This window comes from Takifugu rubripes, chromosome 17, assembly GCF_901000725.2.
Source record: "Takifugu rubripes chromosome 17, fTakRub1.2, whole genome shotgun sequence".
Lineage (NCBI taxonomy): Eukaryota > Metazoa > Chordata > Actinopteri > Tetraodontiformes > Tetraodontidae > Takifugu > Takifugu rubripes.
Window position 1 is genome coordinate 15990909 of NC_042301.1, and position 24649 is coordinate 16015557.

A 24649-nucleotide genomic window follows, 5' to 3' on the forward strand; every position below is an offset into this window, starting at 1 on the left:
AGCAGAGCTACGCGGCCACAACCGTGTTTTCAAAGAGCCTTTCCTCTTCGATGCTCCGCTGCAAAGCCGCAAATGTGGAAAAAGGCCTCGGTGTTTCGCCAAGCCACTAAAACACGCTATAAATCGGACCAGAGATGCTGGAAGAACGTTCTTTCAAACAGTGAGTCAGAGCCGACCTTGTGGAAGGAAACAAAGCCTTATTCAGCCTCGGCCCTCTCCCCTACACGGCCAGAGCTCCACAGCCCCGCTTCAGTTTTAAAGAAGGAAAAACTGATGACTGTGTTTTAAATTAGCCAGGTTATACCAAACCCAACACGTTTATTCAACACACAAACAGACTCAGTTGTCCTTTCTGCAGTGCGGGGGCCCCACAGGGGCCTGGCTCCGATCCTCTTCACCTTCTGCACTGCAGGTGTCTCCATGAACGTGTGCAGGAGCTCCGTGAGCGTGTGAAGGAGCTCCGTGAACGTGTGCAGGAGCTCCGTGAGCGTGTGAAGGAGCTCCGTGAACGTGTGAAGGAGCTCCGTGAGCGTGTGCAGGAGCTCCGTGAGCGTGTGAAGGAGCTCCGTGAGCGTGTGCAGGAGCTCCGTGAGCGTGTGAAGGAGCTCCGTGAGCGTGTGAAGGAGCTCCATGAGCGTGTGAAGGAGCTCCATGAGCGTGTGAAGGAGCTCCATGAGTGTGTGCAGGAGCTCCATTAGTGTGTGAAGGAGCTCCATGAGTGTGTGAAGGAGCTCCACGAGTGTGTGAAGGAGCTCCATGAGTGTGTGTGAAGGAGCTCCACGAATGTGTGAAGGAGCTCCATGAGTGTGTGAAGGAGCTCCACGAGTGTGTGAAGGAGCTCCACGAGTGTGTGCAGGAGCTCCACGAGTGTGTGAAGGAGATCAATGAATGTGTGCAGGAGCTCCATGAGTGTGTGAAGGAGCTCCATGAGTGTGTGAAGGAGCTCCATGAGTGTGTGTGAAGGAGCTCCATGAGTGTGTGTGAAGGAGCTCCATGAGTGTGTGTGAAGGAGCTCCATGAGTGTGTGCAGGAGCTCCATGAGTGTGTGAAGGAGCTCCATGAGTGTGTGAAGGAGCTCCATGAGTGTGTGAAGGAGCTCCATGAGTGTGTGTGAAGGAGCTCCATGAGTGTGTGAAGGAGCTCCATGAGTGTGTGTGAAGGAGCTCCATGAGTGTGTGAAGGAGCTCCATGAGTGTGTGAAGGAGCTCACTGGTGCAGTCTTCTGTGTAGAATATTGACTGAAACATTCTGTGGAAAACTTCTGTAATTGCAACGCTTTCATAACGTGCAATAATAATCTATTATTACACATAATAATTCCCATTTTTAATACTTCTGGTAAATTCGTTACACAATGGGAGACTTGTTAAACTTGTGTTAAACAGTTTTATTCTCATTGTCTAACACCTCACTCCCGCTGCTGTCACCCTAAATTTCTCCACTGTGAGATAAAAGTGAACTTTTGTCAGAAAAATCTCAGTATTAATGACATTTTTCTTGATTTACATTAAAGCAAAACATTTGGATTGTTTAGCTGTTGGTGTTGTGTGTCGTTAATTTAAACACATTTAACTAAGCGGAACTGAAAAGTTTGGACTGTTTTTAGTGAAACGGGTCGTTTATTCTTAACTCTACGAAGCTTTAATGATATTGGCGCCTGCAGGATGAGTCCATTAATTCACGCTGTTCAACACGTGATTTTAACTCACAGATAATGTTGCAGAACAGATATTTCATTTGATTCCGTCGTCATTTCAAATAAACACTTTCGTTTATGATGACTGACGCTAAAAAGCTTTTCCCCATTTTATTGTGAGGATTCTCAACCTTCTCGGGTTAGATTGTTCCATTTGCAGATTTAAGATCTGCGGCTGATTTCGACCGTGATGTCACTGGAACGCTGGCTCCAAGGTCCAGAGGAGCCGACACAACCGCGTTGAACACGGTAATCGAGACAGGCCAAACGATTGAACCCGATCAAATTTGATTCATCCTCGGAAAGACACGACTCCTCGCCAAACTCGGCAACAGCGGAAACACCCTGGAAAAACACAGCGGGCTCCATCAGCACGGAACATTCGGACCGGTCTGACGTAAACTGAGGATCAGAGAACCCGGAGTATAGATAGGACCGACAACTAGTTCTAAAGATAGGAAAGGAGATCTAACCAGGATTTATTGTTTCGAGGGCTCGGGCGTGTTACGTTGGCGAGGTTCTGATTCTGAATTTATACCCACCACCTGTTCCAGCTGCACCCAGTCATGCCAGCGTCCATCATTTGATGGTTGGGCCAAAGCAGCTCCTGGTTCCGCCCGGCTCACCAATAAATCACTCGTGGCTCTGCAGCGACCCGCACCACTACCTAGAGACCAATTATTAGAGGCAGTTATTTGCCCCGCTGCCCTTTAAACTCTCCAGCCAAATGTTGCCCCCCGATGTGAGACTCAGCACTGGATCGTTCCAAAGTCCACCAACTTTATTTTCAATGGCTGCCGTCCCCCACGTTGTGTCCAGCACAGAGGTCCGGTGGGACAGGATGCGCTCTGTGGGAAGACTCCGGTCTTCCAAGGGAACCATCAGGAAGGCTTTGATCCAAGAGCTCCGTGCAGAGGCAGCTGTGGTTTTTGGATCATCTGTTCGCAGCCTCTGAGGTCCATTATTCCCCCATCCAGGTCTTCTTTTTGACTAATATTGATTTATTTGGTTTAAAAGGCACAAATGCAGTGGATCCCCAGGTGGATGGGCAGTTTGACCTTTGACCACGTGGTCGATCCAGTCGGCAGCCCAGTGAAAGAAGAGGTTACATCAGTGAAATCATGAACAAAAAAAGGTCTAATTGATTATCGAGATTGATTATCACTCACAAAACATTGCTGATGTCATCCGTTTTCCTGTTTATGTCAAACAACATTAGGGACTTGGCGCGGAGCGGCCTACCGCCGCGAGGGGGGCGTGGTCTAGCAGGAAAGGTTATTGTTATCATCACCACAGCGCCGTAGTTACCACAGTGGTGAAGGATGGCGGTGGTTTTGTGAGTAATCTCTCCCAGTGTTCCCGTCCAAACTGCAACAGGAGCGTTGCCGCCGACTATTATTGTGCCCGATCAAACAATCCGTTTCTAGTGGAACGAGTCCGGTGACCCGCCTGCGTCAACGCCTCCTTCTCTGGGTCAACTGACGACTGACGGCCACGTTTGTATCAACACGAGCTCACGCCTCTGTTTACGTGAGGAGGTGCAGACTAGTTTCAATGACAGGAGCGAGGAGAAAGCGCACGCCATGAGACACGTTATTATTAATGGCGAGATGCAAAATAAACCACATGCAACAATGGGATTAGCGACTCCAACCATTGTGGTTCAGAAAGTACATGTAATCAAATGAAGAGCCACATTGTTAACATTACGCATACCGGGGTCCGCGAGGTCTGAGCCTCGCTGTTTACCGACAGGGAAAAACGAATTAAAACTACTAATGGGTGGAAGAATACCCAAAGCATCTTTGCTGAGCTCTGGCTTAGATCAGCATAAATTCTAGGGTTCCAGGCTGCAGGACAAACCCCGACCAGTTTCCACACAAGACAAGACAAGAAAGGGACGTTTATCTGTTTTAATAAAAGCCAAAGAAGAGCACAGAGTCGGCCTATTTGCAGATCCGGGGATGACACTGGAATAAAGGTGCATGAAGTGACACTCGCTAAACGTGTGACGACCTGAACTGTCCTCAGTCAGGACGTCCTGTTCTCATCCTGGTCGTCCTGGTCATTCAAATCATGAAGGTCATGCGATGATATCTTAAAAATACACATTTTTACAAATTCTAATATTAAGACCAGCACTGTGGTTGATAGTTCGACACCGAACCAGAACCAGAACCGTGGCAAAACAAAGAAGACACACAGAAGGTTAAGAGAGAACAAAAACATCAACTTAATGTAAAATATAATGTGCAAAAGGTGGAAAAGTTCATGACACACGTGTTACAAATACACAGAGTTGATATAAATGGTCTGCAGGCGGTGAAGAGGAAAACAAATCAACCACTGAAGATTATATACAAGATAGAATTTAATCATTAAAACGGTCACTGGCGTCATTTCTCCTGGTGTGTTCAGACGCGACACCAATCTCAGAGGCATCAGTGGCATGTTGTGAAAACCTTCTAAAAATCTATAAAAACACCATTATACGTACAAAAGGATATAAAGAAGGCACAGGGCCCGTCTACAAAGGAGGACAAAAATCAAAGTAAGTGCGCATTTAAAGACTTTTTCATATACAAATTCTACGGCTTGTTCCTCAAAACGATGCGGATAAACTGCAGATGGGTTTGAAGCCTTGCTCTCCAGCAGGAGTGGCCGGACGAACACAAGTCTCCTGCCGTCTCCAACCAGCTCGCGGACGCCCCCTGTCGCCCAAACGGGGAACCGTTCACGGCGTCCTACCCGCTGAAATAACGTGGCGCCTGCAGAGCTGTGTGGCGGATTAGACGGCTACTGGTGGGACGAGTGCCGGGGCTGCCACTGCGGCAGCGGGGGGGGACTTTTTGCCCTTGTACCCCAGCGACAGGATGTGCTTCTGCAGGTGTGAGATCCACTGGGCTTGGACAGACAGAGGACCCTGGAAGACCTCGTCACAGAACCTGCAGCAAAGTGAGGCGTGTTTTATTACCCGGGATTAGTCTTCTTTTATAGGCCACAAATTCAGACTCTATATATATTTACACATTTTGTTTTTTTGTATTTTTTAATTAATTCACCAAGTCTGCTTGAGGTGTTTTTTTTAACATAAAACATTAGCTTTTTTTTCCCTCCAGACATTGGTACAATTCTTTTAAGCATTTTTTTTAAACACGAAGAATGATGAAGCTTATCTCACACGTTAGGACGTGTTTATGTGACTGTGTTGTGTCAAGGTGCTCCAGCCTGACCTGCACTTGAGGGAGTAGACTTTGCCGACCAGTTTGACCAGGGGTGTGAGAGGAGGCTTGGGCAGCAGAGCCGGGATGCTGCCTGACCGAGGCGCCTGCCGGCTGGTGTCCTGACTCCTTTCTCGGGCAGGAGTTACGTGTTTTGGAGGGTAGATCCCTGAGAAACACAGAACGTATCAGAGTGACACCAGAACCTTTAAATATAAATAATAATAAAATCTCGGGCCTCTGTGCACGTATACCCATCGGCCCGATTTATCTCTCTTCTTTTGCCTCTGGGCTTGTGTAACAAAGAAAGCAACAAACATTCTGACGTCCATATGTAATTTGAGAGAGACCAATGGTTTCAGATCTTTGTATTTCAAGTACAAGTTCGTGTAACAGCATTAGATCTTTGAACTTCAGGGTCAGGACGTGCTTTTCAGAGCAGACTCGTGTTCGCAGATCAATCCCGAGCCCCCTGAACTTCTCTGTTTTAAGCTGAATTCGTGGGAAATTTTGGAAGTCACACCTAAAGTCACTCAGGGCTGTCATGATGAACAGTCTTCACCAAACGGATGCTAACTTCCTGCACCCTGCTGAGTCATCTCTCACCTCGTGGGGAGCGCACCCCGGGGTCACTGTGGGCTGCCGAAGACCGCGCGTTGCCCTGTAACTGCCTGGATGAGCTGGCAGTCACACCCGGGTCCTCTCTGTGCTGCACAGGAGGCTTCGAGCTACTTTCAAAATCAGGGTCCCTGGTCACAGAGGGCGAGGCAGCAGATCTGTGGGACTGAAAGAAAAACCATTAGCAAGGAAGTGACTGGTTTTTTAAACATTAGCAGGGTTCCCAGATGTGGCTCTGAATGGGAAATTCCAGAGGGGTGTTTCAGAGCGTCGCCCACCTTCTTGATGTAAAGGTCACCCATGCGATAGCGGCGAGTTATTGCTTCCACTTTGACCGGGTCCTTTCTGATCAGCTCACTGAGGAGCTCGATCGGCGAAGTGGCTCCGTCGGCCTTCCACTCGATGATTCCCAGCTGCCGGAGGTGCGCTCGAGCGTGACTGGCCAGGGCCTTACGGTTTTCAAAATCAAACCCGCAAAGCTCACAGGATGCATCTGACACAAAGAAGATTAAGAAAGAATTATGGTCAAATCATTCCTTTGACATTTAATGCTCAGCTGAGAGGTTACGTAACATTTACGACCGGAGCACCAAGGTTCCCGTGCGCGTGATCTTTTGGAAAAAGCAACAGCTAAAGCATGTTGGGCCCTTTCATAACACACAAATGCTCTATTTTTTTTTAGCACATTTTAGTCAGCGGTGGAAGGATACACATCTCCGCCGCGTGTGAAAGCAGCGTTACCACGGTGAAGACGCCCTCACAGATAGAACGTACAAAAGCATCCACAATTATAACATAAGGGGAGAAAACAAATAGTGAACCTGGTGTCACTTCCTTCCCCACTTGCTTTGATATGATCCCTTAATTCTACAACTAATTAAAACAGCTATTTTGATTGTTGGTGGTTTTTTAAATGTCACTGCTGCTGGAGTGACCTCTCTTCATAGCCCCTAAAAGGAGCCATAAAAAATGACTTGTTAGAACTACGGATGTGATTCAACACTAAAGGAACTGGTGCTTCCGTTCACCTTCCTTGGACCTTCCACCATTCCCAGTGAGGACCAGTTCCTGGTCAAAAGTAACTGAAGCGTCCGATGCTCCGAAAGATGAAATTAGAATGTCTCACCAGGGTGTGGTGCTGCACTCTTGACAGATGGGGATTTCTCTTTTAAGGAATAGTTGAGGGGTGAGGTGCAGGATTTGGTGTCCGGTTCCCCTGAATGCAGGCTGTCCAGGGATTTTCTGGAGGCTTGAGGGCTTAGCGCAGCTTTGGCCGACGAGCCGCTGGCAGCAGACTCCTTGACGCTCTCCACGCCGTGGATCATGACCTCTTTGAGGAGATCGATGGGTGAGGTTCTGATGGACCACGCGAGGCCGAGGTGACGCAGATGGGCGCGGGCGTGGCAGGACAGGGCTTTGCGTGTGTCAAACAGCTGGCCGCAGTAGTCACAGAGGACTGTTGGGGGAGACTGCACATCTGGGGAAGATTTAAGGGCGTTTAAAATATGACTGACACTTGTTTGCGTTTACACTTTAGCAAAAGCACAAGTCGAAAAAAGGAACCTAGAGCTGACATCATATTTTGTTTTTCAAACTGATTTAGATGAGTGGCGTTTGGCTTTACCAGCACTGAGTGGTTTGGAGCCAGCTGAAGCCACCGGCGACTTCTGTAAGCAGGAGCTGCTGTCAGTTTTGGACCCACTTGGTTGACCAGACACATCGATCTCGACGGGCTCCAATTTCGGCCTCTTATGCTTATGAAGTGGGTCCACCGCTAGACGAAAACCTTTCTTAGCCTTTGGGGCCCTGTTGATGGAAGACTGAGGAGAGCTTTTCCCAGGGCTTGTGGACAGGGTTGTTGGGGAAAAGGATGTCTGCGATGAGCCTGGAGCTGGAGAAAATGTCCCGGATGCCGGAGATGTTGCGGATGAGTCCGCGGCACTGTTCAGTTTGGGTGGGTGTATGCCTCCCAGCATGCCACTGTTGACCAGTTCCTGAATGGTTAGAATCGGAGAGGATTTCCCCAGCAGGTCAACCACTCCCAGCTGATTTAAGTGAGACCGTGAGTGGCTGGCCAGCCCTTTACGGCTCTCAAACTCCTCTCCACACAGAATACAGGTGCAGTCTGCTGAGGTTTTTGGCCTCTTACTGACTGAAGATGCAGCTGAGGGGCGTTTAGAAGACGACCCAGAGGGACTACTTAGAGCGGCAACCTTTGCCTGATCGCTGCTGATGGGCTTGAGGTCATCTTCCTCCATGATCCTGTATAGAAGGTCGATGGGGCTGCCCTGAATCTCCCTCTCTGGGATTCCAATTTGACGCAGGTGGGCGCGAGCATGACTCGACAGTCCTTTACGTGTCTCATACCAGCAGCCGCACAGCTGGCACACGTGGACTTTCTCAGTGGCGTCTGACAAAAACATTTACAATGAATCAATATCATCAAGGTTCCAAAAGCAAGGATCATATATCAATTAATAATGACTACAGACATTTTTGCTGCTCAGTTTACACATTCAGTATGGATTAGAAATGCAGTGTGCGTAGATACATGCAGAATTCAGCCATACCTAATCTGATGGGGGCGTCAGTTTCAAGCGGTGCCCACAGTGGTTTGGTTCTAGTTTGGTTCTCTGCACAAGGTGCGCTGCTGCCTTCGCTTGCTCTAGACTCAAACAATGTAGAACAGGAAGGGGACGAGGGAAGGAGGGAGTGCATCGATTCTTTTGGTCTCGTTGGAGATTCGGCAAAACTCTGTGGATTGAGCTGACTTGGATCCTCAGGTTCTGAGAGATTCCTGGACTCCAGCTGGGACGTGTTTCTAAGCAGTGCCATCCCATCCGCTGAAGAATCCGCTTTTAATTCTGGGAGACAGCCATCTCTCTCCCTGACGAGCTGGTAGAGGAGACTAATGGGGGCCCCACTGCTTTCTGACAGTGCCACACCAAGCTGCCGCAAGTGGAGGCGGGCGTGGCTGGAGAGACCTCGGCGTGACTCGAAGTATGTTCCACAAACCTCACACTTGACTGGCTGTGCAGCTGCAGCTGCTGCTGCAGAGGGGTCGCAAAAAAAACCCCATAAGTATCAGTTAAAACTCAATTATCAAAATAATATAGACTTAAAACGTAAAGGTCTGATATAGACAGACAACACACACTATAAACAGGCCATCACAATTATTTATGTGGTAATGTAATCATTTGGCTCTTACATGGGGAATCCATGGCTGCTGATAGTTCTGTTGATTTATGTAATAAAATGCACAGCTGTTGGGTATAACGGAGAAAAAAGTTCAGTAGACATAAATGTAATACACGACCGCAAGTGCATTAAAAATGGTTTACAAAAATAAATGAAAACATGAATCAAGAATCCATAAAAAAAACAACCTTAATCCAATCGAAAACATGGCAGAATAGCAAAGTTTGACTAAGCTCAAAGGTACAATCGTGTACTTTATTGGTGTACCATACTGTATGTGCATGTTTTCTTCCTCTTGCTCTTTTTATGCTTCACTCCACTGGTGCGCTACGCCCTTGAGCGCCCCCTGTCTTTAATGTTGGTTTAATACAGATTAATAGTTGTACATTTTACAGCGTATAAATGTGGATTTTTTTTCATTACACTGTTAAAGTAGTTTGAAATACTGAAACGAAGTTACAGCGAACTTTAAGAAGGCATTAACGTATTTATACAATTTAGTCAAAGTTTCGGTTCAACCGCTCCGTGACGTAACAGGCTAGAATAGTCAAAGATGGCGGCGCCCGTGTCTTTGACGAGGCTTTTTCATTTTAAAATAAATTAAGTGACAAATCTTCACTTTGCAGCAGCGTTGCATTTACATGTGTGTAATCATTAAACAAAAACACATCGGTCCAACTAAAACACAGAATTTGGAGAATTTGATTATTTGATAACAACGACTTCTTAATGTTTAGTTTTCCCCTCCTTAACATCTCTTCTCATTTCATTTCAGAGAAAATAAAAACTCATAACGTACTACTCCAAATCATACAACTGCCAAAGATAGTTTGAAAGATCTCAACAATATAAGCTAAGTTAGGAGATGTACACTTTGCATCCTTTGTTTACCTGTACACTAACCCAAATTGCCTTTTTTTACCTGCCAAAAAGTGATACAACACAAAGCAAATGTCCACGATTGATAACAGTACTATGATAACTGGTTAAAATCAACTAGATTTACCTTAAAGTCCGTATAGAATGCTTCTGAACACCAGCTTATTTAACTGTGCGGTTACCTTAGCGGAAGTAAATGAACGCATCCTGTTTTCAAAGTAAAAGATTAAGGCGGTGTTTTCGTTATATTTGTTAATAGCAAAAACTAAAACGAACACATTGTGTTTATGATCATTGTTATTATTTTATAGTATTTTTCCTCTTTCTTTAAATGTGGTTTAAAGATCCTTCTGCGTATCTGTGCAGAATTTGTAGGCGTTCCTGTATAATAATGAATAATAGTTATGCATAACTCACAAATATCAATATGTGTAAATAAACAGGGAAACAACCTTGGAAGTAACAAGTAGGAGTGATGTGTACCATCCTCTTTATGTTCAGAATTACATTTGTTTACTATTCTTAAAAAAAGACATAATACACTATATAGTCAATTATGTTGTGAAATTTTAGCTTTTGCTCAGATCTTGCTTTCATTAACACAGAGGGACATCCCATCATAGCATCCTGATGAATTGTACAAAATTAAATCTTTCAACTTTCACACTGTGCTGCCTACAGTTATATTTTTCCTTTGGTCAACTCACAAATATACGGCCCTGTATCTGCGCGTATTTTTACATTCTTTTCACATTTCTGTAAAGTACCTCTTTGCTGCTGTCACACAAAATTTCCTCTTGTAGGACAATTTCTTTTTGCAACAATTCCTGAAAAGTTTAATAAGAAAGAAAGAAACTAAAATATTTGTGCGCACACACAGTGGGGATCAGGTGCTGCATTAACTAGACAAATACTTTTTAATGCTACACCTCCGCGAGAAATGATGCAGTAAAATAACGCAAACCTTTTAAAAAAATCACCAAAGTTCTCCAGTATCTTAGTGGAAATCGCAACATTTACTTTGAAGGAGGAGGCCTTAACTTCCGCCGGTCTGCTTTAGCCCCGCCTCTTTATAAACCCTCCTCTTGGCTGCGCTGTCGACCTCGCTGCAGAACATCTACGCTCCCGCAGCAACTTGCCTGCTAACAACAAAGACAGGTAAGCATGGAACCATCACCGTGTGCTTATTTCAACCAGAGTTTTAATGATACATCTGTCGGGCTCCCCCCACGATATGCAGAAGTAATAACGAAAAAAATCCGCTAAGAAACCACTGCAGACCTTTAAGCTAATGATGAGTTAGCAAAGCATTGTTGTTCAGACGCTTGTGACTGTCTCAAGTATTTCAGCTGTTTCAGGCTGCTTCATTGTCTCTTTCTTGAAGCTTATATCACTGTTCAGTCATGTTCACTGAGATTTTTTTGGTGTTTAATACAAGAACTGAACCGGTTTTCTATTAGCTCAATAATAAGATTGTTTAACCCGTCTCCAAATGCAATTTACAATAAATTTAGGAAAAAAAAAAAAAGGATTGTTAAAATAAAATGACTTCTTTTTTTGTCTATAAAAATCGCACGGTCTTTGAAAAACACCCCGAAAGGGTCTCCCCATGTTCATGGTTATGTAAGCTTCTTAATGGGCTTTTGTTCCTGCGTGATGAATGACTTGCATGTGACCGAGCTGAAAGCAACGCTTTTGAAGCATTTGCAATAATCACCACCTGGCCTACAGGCTTAGCATCCTCGGAGTAACTTTTATTTAGAGCGTGCAGACGTGCAGGTGCTGCCTCCAGCTCCACCCGCCTGTGCTTATCAGTAACCGCCACTGACCATGGAGAATGTTCCAGTAACTGTTATCTTTCTCAGTCTTTTGCAAACATGTCTTCTGGAAATGCCAAGATTGGCCAGCCTGCCCCGGACTTCAGTGCCACGGCTGTAGTGGACGGGCAGTTCAAGGACCTCAAACTATCAGACTATAGAGGTAAAGGTGCATTTGTATGCTCTTGTGAAAAAGGAGACTTTTTTCCCCCACTTATTTTCACTTCTTTTCACTTATCCTGCTCAGGAAAGTATGTTGTCTTCTTCTTCTACCCACTGGACTTCACATTTGTGTGTCCCACCGAGATCGTGGCCTTCAGCAACAGGGTCGAGGACTTCCGTAACATCAACTGCGAGGTCATTGGCTGCTCCATTGACTCCCACTTCACCCATTTGGCCTGGTGAGAAATAACGCCGAGTGCAAAGAGATTCCATTTTCCCCAGGACATTATACAAAACCATCCATAATCTGTGAGTAGGTTATAAAAATTAATGAAAGACCACACCGGATCTTGTTTTGTTTTTTTTGCCAGAATACTCAACTGATGTACTGTCACTGTTAATGGTTATTTAAAATAATTGTAAAGGTAGGAACGATGCTCCTATCTGGGTTTACTAGTTCTGCTGCACAGTCTTGATAAGTCGTAAGTCTTGATATTCAGAGCAGAAGTAACGGCCTCTCCATCTCCAAGATACGATGTACGCCGATAGGTAGCATTTGCATAATGAAATGCTTTAAAAGTGGTACTTGTTTTTGACAGGATTAATACGCCACGAAAAGAGGGCGGTCTGGGTGAAATGAAGATCCCCCTCGTGGCCGATCTCACCAAGGAGATCTCCAAAGACTACGGCGTCCTGAAGGAAGATGACGGAATCGCGTACAGGTGAGGCTGCGTCGGCCAGCGTTGCTATAACGACCACTGACCTGGCGCAAGGCGGCGTTGTAACCTCGGCGTCTGTCTGCCAGAGGTCTGTTTGTGATCGACGACAAGGGCGTCCTGAGGCAGATCACCATCAATGACCTGCCCGTGGGCCGCTCGGTGGACGAGACGCTGCGCCTGGTCCAGGCCTTCCAGTTCACTGACAAAAACGGAGAAGGTGAGGAAAATCCCCAGAAGCAACTCTCATTTGAATGATTTATATCCCCTGGCACGGGTTTAGATGCACGTCTGGTTCCTCTCCAACGGCTGCGAGTGGGTTTGCCTGTAGCTATAGGGCTTGTTTATTTCAGACTTTCATTTGTTCGTTTACCCTCCCAGGCGTGTATGCTTGCTTTTCTTTCCCCTCCACAGTGCGTGCAAAGTTCAGAGGCTGTTGTTTACTCGTGTGGCGAACTTTTCCGTTTCCCTCCTCTAGTGTGCCCCGCTGGCTGGAAGCCTGGGAGCGACACCATCATCCCCGATGTGGAGAAGAGCAAAACTTTCTTCTCCAAGCAAAACTGAAGAGGATGAAGAGTTTTACCACCTTCCTGACTCCGGCTCTTGCCTTCATGCAAGAGGTGTTCACGTGAAGCAGTATCGTCCAATCAAACATGTTAAACCCATTGATTTCAGTATTTTCTAGATAAAACCTGTGTTGCTATTCACTGTATTTTCATCTGGTTGGGCAGCCCCATAGTCTCAAGCACTGAAAGCTACACTGTTACTTTTTGAGTAAATATTTCCCCCCCCCCCCCTCACCGTCGTAAGTGTTTTTGCAACCGTCTTTATTAAATAGTGGGTGAAAAGACCAAAATACGGCGTGATTTTTTTCCTTCTCTTGGTCCCAACTTTCAGCTGCAGTAAGCGATATCCCGCCGGCGACCACTGGGTGGCGCTGGAGACACGCCTGCTGTCGCGGAGGAAGTTCGGATGTTCCTGAGATATTTTGTGTTGGCCTCAAGTTTGTTTTATTGCGCTGTCTGGCAGAGGATTTCAATATGTCGCAAGATTATCTGGTCTTTGTTAATACTGGCCTGATTGTGCGATGAGTCAGCCCAGTAGCGAGGTATTGCCAAATATCTGCCTAAATCATTGGGAAAGATCGGATTGGAAACAGATTGTATGACGCTAATAAATATTAAACGCATCATTTTTTTTTTCTTTTCTGGAGGGGGCGGTTACATTCCAGAGAAATCAAAAATAATGGGGCCGATCTCGCTTCTAAAGTTTCCATCATTTGTTTAATCATGCCGTCGCCTACACTCCGTGTTAGGTTTTCTCACTTTCTGGCCCATCAGACCGGAAGTCTGGTTCTGCGTGTTTTTGTGGAACTTTTTCAAACGTTTCCTTACCCGGCTGTCCACGTGACTTGTTTTGGGAAGCAGCAAGACGCGACCGATGGGGGGAAACTCCCTTCATTTAAATGAAGGGTGTGCTGGCGGAGCCACACTCACACACACTAGTGTGAAGCGGAGCACGCAGCTCCTCTGACGGGTAGTGTAGGAGGGAGTTCCCGGAACTCTTCTCAACATGTGACGTTTGCCAGCAAAACGGGCCATATAGGGACTGACGTACGTCAATACGGAAATACTAATAAAAAAAAAAAGCCTACGCAGGGAAGGCGACGAGAGTGCGGTTAAAACTACGTTATTGACGTTTATTAATACGCCGGGCGACGTCTCAGAACAAAACCCCCATTCAGTTTTGGTTTTCACAATTTCATTTACTTAAATATTCACTTGACAGGTAAAAAAAAAAAACAACAAAAAAAACAGGCTCACCAGGTTCAACCTGACAAACACAAATAACTTACATAAGAACGAAGCACAAAATGTACTGTAAACAGGCAAAACCTTAGGACGACAATTTTTAAGACTTGTTCAAATATGCCTTAAGTGTTTTAGTCTTTATGGCGACTGTCTCTTTCTTTTCTTTCAAAGAAACCACATTGTTCCAGTTCTGTGAATGTGTGAACACGCTGATCATTGTCCCATCAGTGCATTTTTAATGTCCAGTGTTTTACAAAGTGCTGCGCTTCTTCAATAAGACTTGACTTTGGGCGCCAACATGAGCTGGCAGCCGCTGCTCACATGTGTCATGACTTTCTGTTTGAGTTGGGCCACCTGCTCCCGGAGCAGGGACGCCGTGTTAGAAAGTCCCGCATTGTCCGTTTTCAGCACTTTCACCTTGTCCTCCAGGCGAGAGATGCGCTCCAGTTTGCGTCTCCGACATTTGGAGGCGGCGATCCGATTCCTCAGCCGCTTGCGCTCGGCCTTGATGCGCTCCTGGTCTTCCATGTCGAGCGGGGACATCGGCGGAGAGCCGCTGTCGCTGTTGTGCATGTCCGGGACAGTCTGGGGCTCCTCTTTCAATCCGCCGAACCGCTGCGCGTGGATGCCCACGCCTGCCAGGGAGTGCTGGAAATGGTGCGATCCGTGCGCAACAGCCTGGGAGTGCGGGTGGTACTGGTGGTGCGGCAGGTAGCTGATAGTGGTGGACGGGTAGCTGGCTGCAGATGAGAGGCTGGAGTTTGTGGTGCAGCTGCTCAAGGTGGTGTACTCTAGGGGCTCGGGCTGCATGGATGACCCGTACACGGTTGCCGGTGCCGGACAGGGAACGCCGCCGGTACCGATGGACACGTTCGGAGGAGCCATCTGATTCATCTTGTGTAAGTCGTCCAATGCTTTGACGAAGCCGTCAGCGAAGCCCTCCTGCTCCTCCGTGATACCCCGATTGTAAAGGTAATGGGCAGGTGTGGGTGTTGTAGTGATGACCCCGTTGCTGTTTTGGATGATCAGCCGCTCCAGTTCAGGAGAAGCGAGTTTCAGGGAACCCACGTCCGTCCCCGAAGAATAGAAATCACTGTCGGCGCGAAGGTGCTGTTGCGACTTGAAGTTTGAGTTCCGATATGAATCGGCGAAGTTCAAGTTCATATTCTGCTTTAGCAGTTTGTAGTCTGGCAGAGCTGCGCCTGGATGGCCATAAGCAGAGAGAAACGAGTCGTCATAAAAAGGTTGTTCCATTATTGTCGACATATTTCAAATCAGACAGTCAGAATATAAGAGTACGCAGCAAAGGGCGCTTCTTAGGCACCGAGGCGTCAGTGTCCCGTCTGGTCTTCAGCGCAAAGTCCCGCTGAATTAATAACCGAAGATCAAATCTATCAAAACAGAGTAAAAGCTCCAAAATAGCTGTGCTGTAGCCTACCAAGTGGTCGATTTGTGCCTTCAGTTGGCTTCAAAGCGGAGTCCAGTGACTAATTCAGATGTTTTCAATCCACTCGGTTTTTTCCGCATTTATCGTGAACTCCTCTCCTGATTAGTGACGGGCCCCGGTCACGCTCGCCTCTATTTATATCACATGCGCCCCAGCGAGGCCTCCCATTGGCTGGCTCCGCTGCGGGCCCCGCCTCCAGGATGTCAGACTGACGTTGTTGCCAGGAACAGGGCCTGTAAACAAGACGAGACGTATTCAGCGTCGGGAGGGAGTTGCGGGGGGAGGACAGCTCGAATGGAGGAAATCGGCTCTTTTGAGCCGAGCGCCACGTTCTTTGGCTTAAAAATCCAAACCCTCAACTCACCAGGACGGGTTTAATGCACTCAGCAGTAGAACCTCACCGTTCCTGTCAGTGGGGAAGTGTCACATGGCGCTGAAGTGTGCGGTCCAAACTGGACTCGGACGCTCCATATTTGGAAATCCTGGCGCACCAGTTCCTCCCTGACGGGAGCGGGAAGCCGATCCCATGTTGGCGCGCCTCCAGCTCTCCGGGATGTGGGAGGCGGAGGAGGTGCACTTCTGCTCTCCTTCAGCCTGCAGGCAGGGAGAGGATGGGGAGGTGGTGCAAACTAGGGTGTGATGCCTTCAAAAAATTCAGCCAAGCACATGGATGTCTGGAAAAGCAAGACGTGTGACGGGGACGGCTGATAATTTAGTGGAGATTACTAAGCAGTTTTTCCAATCTGCGTTGAGGATTGATTGGACTGATTTCCTTCTCACTACATATTTTAATGTTGTGTAATGGACCTAAAACATCCAAATCAGATTTGAACTGATAACAGGGCCCTAAAGGAGTGAAATATAAACACCTGTGTAAAAAAAAAAGACTCTTTCGTAATACCTATATCATACTCGCGTCTTTTTTATTCCATTCGGTAGCAAAATATCCACAAATGTTTCGAGTTTTCAAAGTGTCACAAAACCTCACGGATGACGCAGTGTCCCTCTCAGAATCGACAAGAAAATGACACCAAGTTGTATCGGAAAATCATTTGAGAAATCGGGAGGGAAATAAAAGCAACACTAAACCGGACCACCAAACGAAAAGGTTCTCAATCTAAATAAGTTCCCGCTGAAGCCGACGCTGAAAAAAGCCCGATGACCTCATAGTGATGTCATCCAGGTTATTTTCCCGTTTCTTCAACACCCATCATTATCAGCAAACTGCACTTTGTGTGTATGTTTTCACCCTGAAATTAGTGTTTTGGGCTCGACTTTGTGGTCATCGGGTTCATCCGACGCAGAGTCCGAAATGACAGGTTGTGTCTGTTTTTTTGGAGGTCGTGGAAGTTGCACGTGGGGCGGCGGGTTCGGCCCGAGCTCCCCCCCCCGGCCAGCCCTCCTGTCCTGGAAACAGAAGCAGAAGTTGCTGGAGGGGAACGACAAGTATCGAGGCAGTTCCAGTTTCAGAACGTCCTCGTCCACAAACTGAAGGTTGTTTTGGCTGCCGCCTGGACAGGTTGCGCAACCGCGCGCGCCGACAGCGGCGAGATTCGGATAAATATTTGCTCAAGATTAGATGAACGCTAGCAGGATTGAACAAGTCGCATCATTAGCGTAGTCATTTTTACTGTTTATCTCTTTGTTTTCTGGCCTTATCGGGCAGCCCGGACCTCCTGACATCAGGACTAAGAGAGGCTGACACAACAGCACCTCTTTGGGTCATTGTGGCTGCATCGACATGTGCCCAGAAACTCCAGGACGGAACCTTTACAGGGGACTTTTTCCTGCGCGAGAGCCCTAATTGGCTGCGAGGGCCTGAGCAATTTCTTGCTCACATGCACTTGATTACATGGGGCTGTGCACTGAAATTCACAGAGGCTCGGGCGCCTCATACATGCGATTCCGTCAGTTTCTGTGAGCGCTGGTGTGATTGGGAGTGACAGATACGACGGCGGAGGACAAAAGCAGAAGCAGAAATATGAAAAGATAGAAATGCGAATGCAGAGTGGATCCAACAGCAAACACAGCCAGCGAGCCCCTCTCTCTCCCTCTCTCTATCTCCCTCTCCCTCTCTCTCTCTCTCTCCCTCCCTCTCTCTCTCTATCTCCCTCTCTCTCTCTCTCTCTCCCTCTCTCTCTCTCTCTCCCTCTCTCTCTCTCTATCTCCCTCTCTCTCTCTCTCTCTGTCTCGCCCTCCTTCATGGCCTATTAATTTACCACTGTGGTCAAAATATACAGATCAGAATACAGTGGGGATGTCATGCAGGGCGCCGAGGGAAGGGCGCTAACAATGACAATGAACTGGCTTCAAAATTTATCTTAATGTTTGTCCAAATCTGAAATCGTCTTAACTTTCATTTGCAGACCCAAGGTTTTCATTTTGAATTTTTTTTTCCCCGTAAATCGCCGTCTCTGGGTTCATAAGGACACCTGCTAAGCAGATTTGAGCACTTCAACTCAGCGTTTTGAGCTCGATCCCTCGTTTGGTCGTGCCCTCTTTGACCAGTGTCTGTAATTAACGTCGCTCACATGCAAAACTCCAGGCGGGAAAGCGCAGATTTGAGGATCGCCTGAAAGACGCCGATGTTCATTTGACTTTCGTCACCATTTGAACTCCCCCCCCCCCCCCCCCCCCCCCCCCCCCCCCCCCTCACACCAAAGCCACCGCAGATCAGTCAGGCACTAAAACGCCGTCCGGCTGTGTTAAATGAACCAGAATTAACGCCTCTCCTGCATCTTTGGCAAGGTCTTCCGCGCTGGAAGCTCGATGACCTGGAAGCGGCCTGTAGGTGCGGTGAGTCAGGTAACGGTGTCGGTCGGGGCAGAACGCGTGGCTGTCCCCCCGAGGAGAAAACAGCTTGCCCCCACTCGCGCCGTGTTTAGTCAGGGGACTTAATACGTCCCTCAAATTAATGCTAACGTGCAAGTGCTCTCCTCCGTGCTCCTCCAGAAAGCCCACCCTCTCACCAAAAGCCTGTTTTCCCCCCCATCTTTATCCAGCTCTTCGTTATTTGGCTGCCTGTGGGAAATTGAACGGCCTCGTGCTCCTAATCGCTTTAATGAAGGCAAGTTTAATCAGCATATTCTTTGGTCTGTAGCTTCCAGATAGTGCCAAGGAGCCTCATAGCAACTAGAGACCTTTAGCACAAGACAAGATGATTGCCGGGGCCAAATGAGTGTGGCAGGAAAAGGCAGTCAGACCCGGATGCCCCCCCAGGCTGACGTAATACATATGGAGCTGTCCTTCCCACTTCTCCTCCATCAACATGGATGCTTAAACTCACTGTCATTCTAGCAGTCTGTGAAAGAAGAAAAGGCAAACAGCAAGAAGTGGTGGGGGGGGGGGCTTAATTAGGTCTAATCTAATTGTACACGCCCGTTTGGTTTTTTAATTGCGCTTGCTCATTGTTTCCATTTTTGCTCGCGAAAGACAACAACATGAAGTTAATTGGGAGTCGGGCCTGAGCCTAACGGAGAGTGACATTTGTCTCTGTACCTCCTTGGATTAAGGTTAAGGATTGTTATTTGCTCAGTTTATAGATGGAGAATGGTGGCTGTATTTGCGGGGGTCATTGGTTCGATGCTGGACCCTGTGCGAGTGTCTTTGAGCAATTTACTGAACCCCAAATAGCTGCTGAAGCTGTATTAATAAGGGTAATTGCTTCTTGCTAATTTCTGATTAGCTATTCCGCCCTCGCTGTGTGAACGGTTGAGTGGCTGCGACGGCTTTTTATTAAAACTGCCCATTTACCTGATTGAACTCGACTTTCTGGTTTCTTGTCAACAGCTCAAGAAGACGACACCCTAATTACAAGTTCAGCCTCATTTTTGTAGCGCTTTGTTGTATTAGAGTGTAGGTTTTATCATCATTATGTTGCTTGCTTTTAATCGGGTTTGTTCTTTTAAAAGACAGGTGAAAATAGTTATGCTACATATGCTACGTGCTGCAGGCACCCTAACCCCCACATCACAGCTGGATGCCTAACCCTGACCAGAACCACAAACCCAAGTTTAACCCCAACCCCAACGTTGTGAGGACCTTCCAAGAAAAGTCCTCCCTTTGCTAGTAAAAAGCGTACACATATACTCATACCAGTAGTATTGCCATCTTTGTGGGTACCGACCTCAAACTTAAAACCATGTATTAACCCTCAAACAGGCTGAAGCTGAAGTTGTGGGGGACAGCACACATAGCCCCCTCGCTAGTAGAATGAAGATGTTGCTACTTAACATGTAGTAAATGTGATGACGCACACATGAATGCACACACACACACACGTGCGCGCACAGCCATTCAAAAGGTCCCAGACAGGTCAGGGACCGGTTTACACTCGCATGTAATATTTCAGTGATGGATGTGACTAAGACAAACACGCCCTCTTCTGCAAACGCACCCAAACAGGTGTGTTTTTGCTTTTCCAGACCATAAACTCGAGGTGACTAAAACATCGGCGTGCTGGAAAACACGAAATCTGGCTCCAGCAGATAAGCCTACAATGCCTGAAAAACCATCTGGCGCGCAGTCATCGGAGGTGGGAATTGTTGTTGCCCTCTGGCAGTTCTGCCTGACGACTTCCGACTTCCTCTTATTCCTCTTCTGAGAAAAATAAGAGAAGTGAATGTGAGGTGGCAGAAGGCCAGGGCGTGGAGGATTTGGCCGCACCACGTTTTCAATTCCTCAATAAGTTGCGGTTTTTGGGGGGCCGTGGTGCCACCGTGGCAACCGCAGGGCTGCGAAAATGTGAAGTCAGGACGCGTTTGCAAACGGATGCGCCGAGTCAGCAAACAGTCGGACGAAGCGGACGAGGAGGCAGGACCGGGAACCAGGTCCAGTTACAGAGGCGCTACAGTAGGGGTCCACTCTGCTCTTCAGATGAGTGAGCAGGAGCAGCAACGTGATTCAGCACTTGTCAAGTGTGAACTCTTGTGTGAGGTGGTGTCCTCCCACTGGGCCGCAGAGCTCTGCGTTTGGCCCCCCCCCTGGCCCCAACGGGGTTTTTCCCAAAGAGGAAATCAAAGTTCGTTTGAAGTTTGTCTTTATCACCCAGCACGATCACCTTCTGTGTCCCGAGCGCGGAGACGGTGGACGGAACCGCACCGGCGTCTCTGCTGTCTTTGAGCCTGCCGCCCGGGAGGAACACAGTGACCCATGAGAACGTGCACGCCTTCACACATCGCATTAATCACAGTAGCTGCTAAATGACTTGGCTTGTTTACTCTCAATGAGAGGCTGTGGTTAGAGGTCTGGGCCTTCAGTCGACACCATTTCCCAGCAGATCATTTAAATGAGAGATGCTAGCAATGTTTAGCTAGGCGGTAGCGCGCAGTTGCCCTAGAAAATAGAGAGAGGCAAAAGAAATCAGCAGTTGCTGGTTGAAACCCACACAACACACCCATGATAACAGATTTCCAAGAATTGTGCGTCTTTTTTTTGTTCTCCAATTCAGCTGTCTATGTGTGCCTGCGTGTGTGTGTGTGTGTGTGTGTGTGTGTGTGTGTGTGTGTGTGTGTGATGTCCATCAGTCCTAAATTCGAGCGCTACCAAAGTGCTGCGCGGCTCGCTCTGATGCAGGGAGGTGTGGCGCGATTGCCGCCGACAGCAGTGGTGCGAGCTGGCCTGAAAGTGTGTGGGTGACCCGGGTTCGTGCTGATGCTGTCGCCGTAGCGACCGATCAGCACTTCTAACCTCCGCCGCTTCTTGGAAATTAAGACGCAAAGAGTGATGGGAAGAGCGTTTCTCTCCTTGGAGCCGCTCAGCCTCCGTCTGATGGGGAGGATCTGGAGCAGTTCCATACTGTTTGAGTGTCCGGTGACACGTGTAATCTGACAGATCTATAGGAGTGTATGTACAGTTTCACTAAAACAAACAACACCTTTGCCTGATTCAATTGTTTTTTCACTTGTCAGTGCAACTAATATTATTACTCTGCTATAATATGAAGCACACAGAAAGGAGTAAATTCACTGAGAGGGGTTACAGTCATAATACAGACGCACTCATTCTCCTAATTAGTCATTCAAGCCCCTTAAATGTTCTACTGAAATCAGTCCTCAGAGGGGTTTTGCCTGTTTGGCACCAATATTGAGGCGGCAGCTGACAAAGCCCACTTCTCTTTAATTTTACCAGAAGTGGTTCACCACGCCGCCTTTCCTGTCAGACCAGACTGGTTCACGTTTAAAGAAAAGCCGAGGTCAAAGGCGGCGTCGTTGTGGACGCCCCTGATCCGAGATGAAAGCACGCTCGCGCTCACGCTCGCGCTGGCTCGGGCGGCGGGGAGAAGGCATGTGGTAGATCCCTAAACTCCATCTTCGGTTTGAACGATGGCACTCGCCTCCAGTCACCCCGTCTGTTGTTTTTATTCTTTTGACTGGTGTGTGGGTATGTGTGATTTTCTTTTTCTTTCTTGTCTCGTATGAACTCTGCACTGAGGCAGAGTTCATCTAATGGCTTTATGATGTCAGCAGAATTTCCAGAGTTCTTTACCATCAAGCTGCAGCCTGTGCAAACACTTCCCATCACGAGCGTAAGCCCTGAACATAAACTGCAGGGGTGTTGGGCTGGCGACCACAGGGGGAAAGTCATGCTAGGTGACGTTTTGTGAGGTAAAAGTAGCGCGGTATTTCATGACAACATTTGCACTTCCCCCAATAACATGACACATACGTGTCCACTCACCAATGCAAATGGGTACAATTTGTTTTTGCATGTTTTTGGCGAGGCCACAAGGCTCCTTCTTTTAACGTGGCACTAGAATTTCCATATGATGAGCTCATTTCCCGCCATTAGCCTATAAATACGAGGGTCGTACCTCTCGGCGAGGGCTTACATCAACTATTTATTGTGAGCTGCGCTGGTCTCGCCACTTGGCCAAAATTCGACATCCAGGCTGGGGATATCTGAAACCAGCCGGGGTCGAAGCATCGGAAAAAGCAGTAGAACGCGACCTCTTAGTTCTGCTTCACCCACGTTTATGCAACCGTATATAATTAGCGCTTCCTCTTCTTGGGAATCTCGGTCTACTTCCATGTGGCTAAATTTGCTGCTGCGTCCTTGAAAGCCGCCTTGCTGCTTTAGGGGAGACCGTTAGCAAAGGGGAGGAACTGGACCGGCGTGGAGACTTTGAAGCGGGACTGAAGCAGAACCTAATTTGCTGACTCTCTGACATGTAAAACTAAAATATTAGTCAAAGCTTGCCTCTCTAATGAAATAACGTTAAGATTTGGGACTCCCCTTGCGAATCCCATGAGAATCAAGGGAGAAAAAAGAATCACAGTAGGCAAACACACAAGCTGTGCTACACAAATCTCACATTCCTACATCAAGAAGTGGTGAACGCACCAGCTTTAGCTGCGCACAGGTGAACCACACGTGTAAGGAGCCGTGTGTTGGAAAATGCCCGTGTTTTCGTGTGTTTCGTCTCAGCAGAGGAAGGACGGCGCGGCAGAAATGTTGCCTCGTCATAGCGTTCATTGATTTATCAGGTATGTGCAGAGACAGGCGTGCCTGGGAGAGGCCTGCCGACACTTTCCTCCGCGCTCATTGACGTGAAACCACTAATACAGAGAGACTGAGAGGGAGAGGTTTTGCTCAGAAAACCACAATTGACTCAATTCTGTCTGGCATTGAAACGGTTAAACTGCACTTTTCTTTTTCTGCCTCTCAGCTGTCTGGCGTCTTGTGCCCAGAAATGAGGTGGAGGTTGTTATCGCTGCATCAGATGGGCTCAATCAGTAACCAAAAGAGGCTTTTCAGCAGCAGAACCGGCCCCTTTTTCGCACCGTACCCCCACACCTTGCCTCTGCATGCCTACGTGCCCATCCTTCCATCGCGCTCGTCTGGCTCTTTGTCGGTCCCTGTGTACACATGTGTGCGTTACGTGCGCTTCGCTGAGCATGCCGTGCGCCCGTGGGCTGTTTTTTCATGTCAACATTCTTGGCACAAGTAATGTTTTTAAAATTCTGCCCGGAGGCAACACTTGACCCTTGTTCACATCGCAGGAACAAATACGCAGGAAGGATGATAGGCTTCTTTTTCGTGTAGGTGTGTGATCGAACACAACGTACACGCGAGTACACACGCGCGCGCACACACTGTTTTCTGCAGCCCACATGCTAAACACTGCTGTTCCACCATTCTAGTGGCTGTTGTTTACAGCGTTAACTGATTCATAATCATGAATTAAGTCCTTAAATGAGGACTCTGTAGTTTGGTTTTGATATTTAACCCCTAGCGCACTGTTACACAATTGTGTTGCAACAGTTTCATCGCCTCAACACTGACCAACAACAACGAGGTAACGAGCCGTAGCTTTTTCTTGTAGGTGATTCAAGAATTGGGGCCAGTTCGCCGCTCAGTGACAGCGGAGCAAAGTCATTTTTAAATGTGCTAATTTTTGCCTCCTACATAAATTAGCGCAGATACACACACTCTATTCCCCCCAAATTGTATTGTGGTGCTAAGTTTTGGGAAAAAAATACCCCTTTTTTTAAGCTTATGAAGGTTTTACAAGTCAATCCTTTTATGAATTTTTCTTCCCGATTCAGTTCTGTGGAATTCTAGGTTAAAAAGGCGCCACATCAGTCGTCTCGACACACATTGGAACCATCACATAAACCCCAGAAGCGGAGCATCTCGTATACCGACGATTACCACGGATAGATCTTCAAAAGTGAGACTGTGGTCCACAGCGATAGAGGATCTCATTCATAATATGCTAAAACATGCTGGGTTACTAACCTCACATCCTGTTTAACAGGAAGCTGATTTCCTGTAGTGACGTGTAGGTGGGGGCTATTGTGTTTGGTGCGGGTGCGTGTTGTCCCGCACGCCAACATTTCATCTGCATATCTGGATTACAGTTAGAGAAATTTTCCTCAAACTCTCCTTTTGGGCTTCTTTGAAAGTAAAACCCTGCAGAGTGAGGTCAGACGCAAACAGTGGAACTTTTCTTCGCCACCGTTGACATGTATCATAAACAAGGACACAGAGCAAGAGACAAAATAGAGCCAAACAGAGGCAGCACACGTTCATCCAAACCTCTCTGACTCTTTGAATCTGGACTAGACAGATTCCATTTGG

General features: G+C 47.4%; 3 protein-coding genes across 11 annotated transcripts; 1 reads left to right on the forward strand and 2 right to left on the reverse strand.

The window, feature by feature from the left end:
• Window positions 1-3594: 3594 nt before the first annotated feature.
• wiza (WIZ zinc finger a) lies at window positions 3595-12462 on the reverse strand. 8 transcript variants are annotated; one of them, XM_029850472.1, is made up of 9 exons: window positions 12358-12462; window positions 8747-8801; window positions 8106-8582; window positions 7160-7945; window positions 6662-7012; window positions 5814-6028; window positions 5524-5701; window positions 4930-5086; window positions 3595-4641 (listed from the first exon to the last, which is right to left on the reverse strand). In XM_029850472.1, the coding sequence occupies exons 1-9, from the start codon at window positions 12445-12447 to the stop codon at window positions 4485-4487; spliced, it is 2466 nt and encodes an 821-aa protein (XP_029706332.1). In that variant the 5' UTR covers window positions 12448-12462; the 3' UTR covers window positions 3595-4484. The 8 variants fall into 8 exon arrangements, with proteins under 8 accessions (XP_029706332.1, XP_029706331.1, XP_029706335.1 ...); XM_029850471.1 differs by having other exon boundaries at window positions 8106-8585; XM_029850475.1 differs by lacking the exon at window positions 12358-12462 and adding an exon at window positions 10636-10769.
• prdx2 (peroxiredoxin 2) lies at window positions 10669-13166 on the forward strand. Its single transcript, XM_003972481.3, has 6 exons — window positions 10669-10773; window positions 11481-11595; window positions 11680-11833; window positions 12194-12316; window positions 12400-12530; window positions 12789-13166. The coding sequence occupies exons 2-6, from the start codon at window positions 11493-11495 to the stop codon at window positions 12872-12874; spliced, it is 597 nt and encodes a 198-aa protein (XP_003972530.1). The 5' UTR covers window positions 10669-10773; window positions 11481-11492; the 3' UTR covers window positions 12875-13166.
• An 820-nt stretch (window positions 13167-13986) lies between these two features.
• On the reverse strand, window positions 13987-15718 carry junba (JunB proto-oncogene, AP-1 transcription factor subunit a). 2 transcript variants are annotated; one of them, XM_011621075.2, is made up of 2 exons: window positions 15560-15718; window positions 13987-15323 (listed from the first exon to the last, which is right to left on the reverse strand). In XM_011621075.2, the coding sequence occupies exon 2, from the start codon at window positions 15283-15285 to the stop codon at window positions 14392-14394; it is 894 nt and encodes a 297-aa protein (XP_011619377.1). In that variant the 5' UTR covers window positions 15286-15323; window positions 15560-15718; the 3' UTR covers window positions 13987-14391. The 2 variants fall into 2 exon arrangements, with proteins under 2 accessions (XP_011619377.1, XP_011619376.1); XM_011621074.2 differs by having other exon boundaries at window positions 13987-15708.
• Between the last annotated feature and the right edge of the window lie 8931 nt (window positions 15719-24649).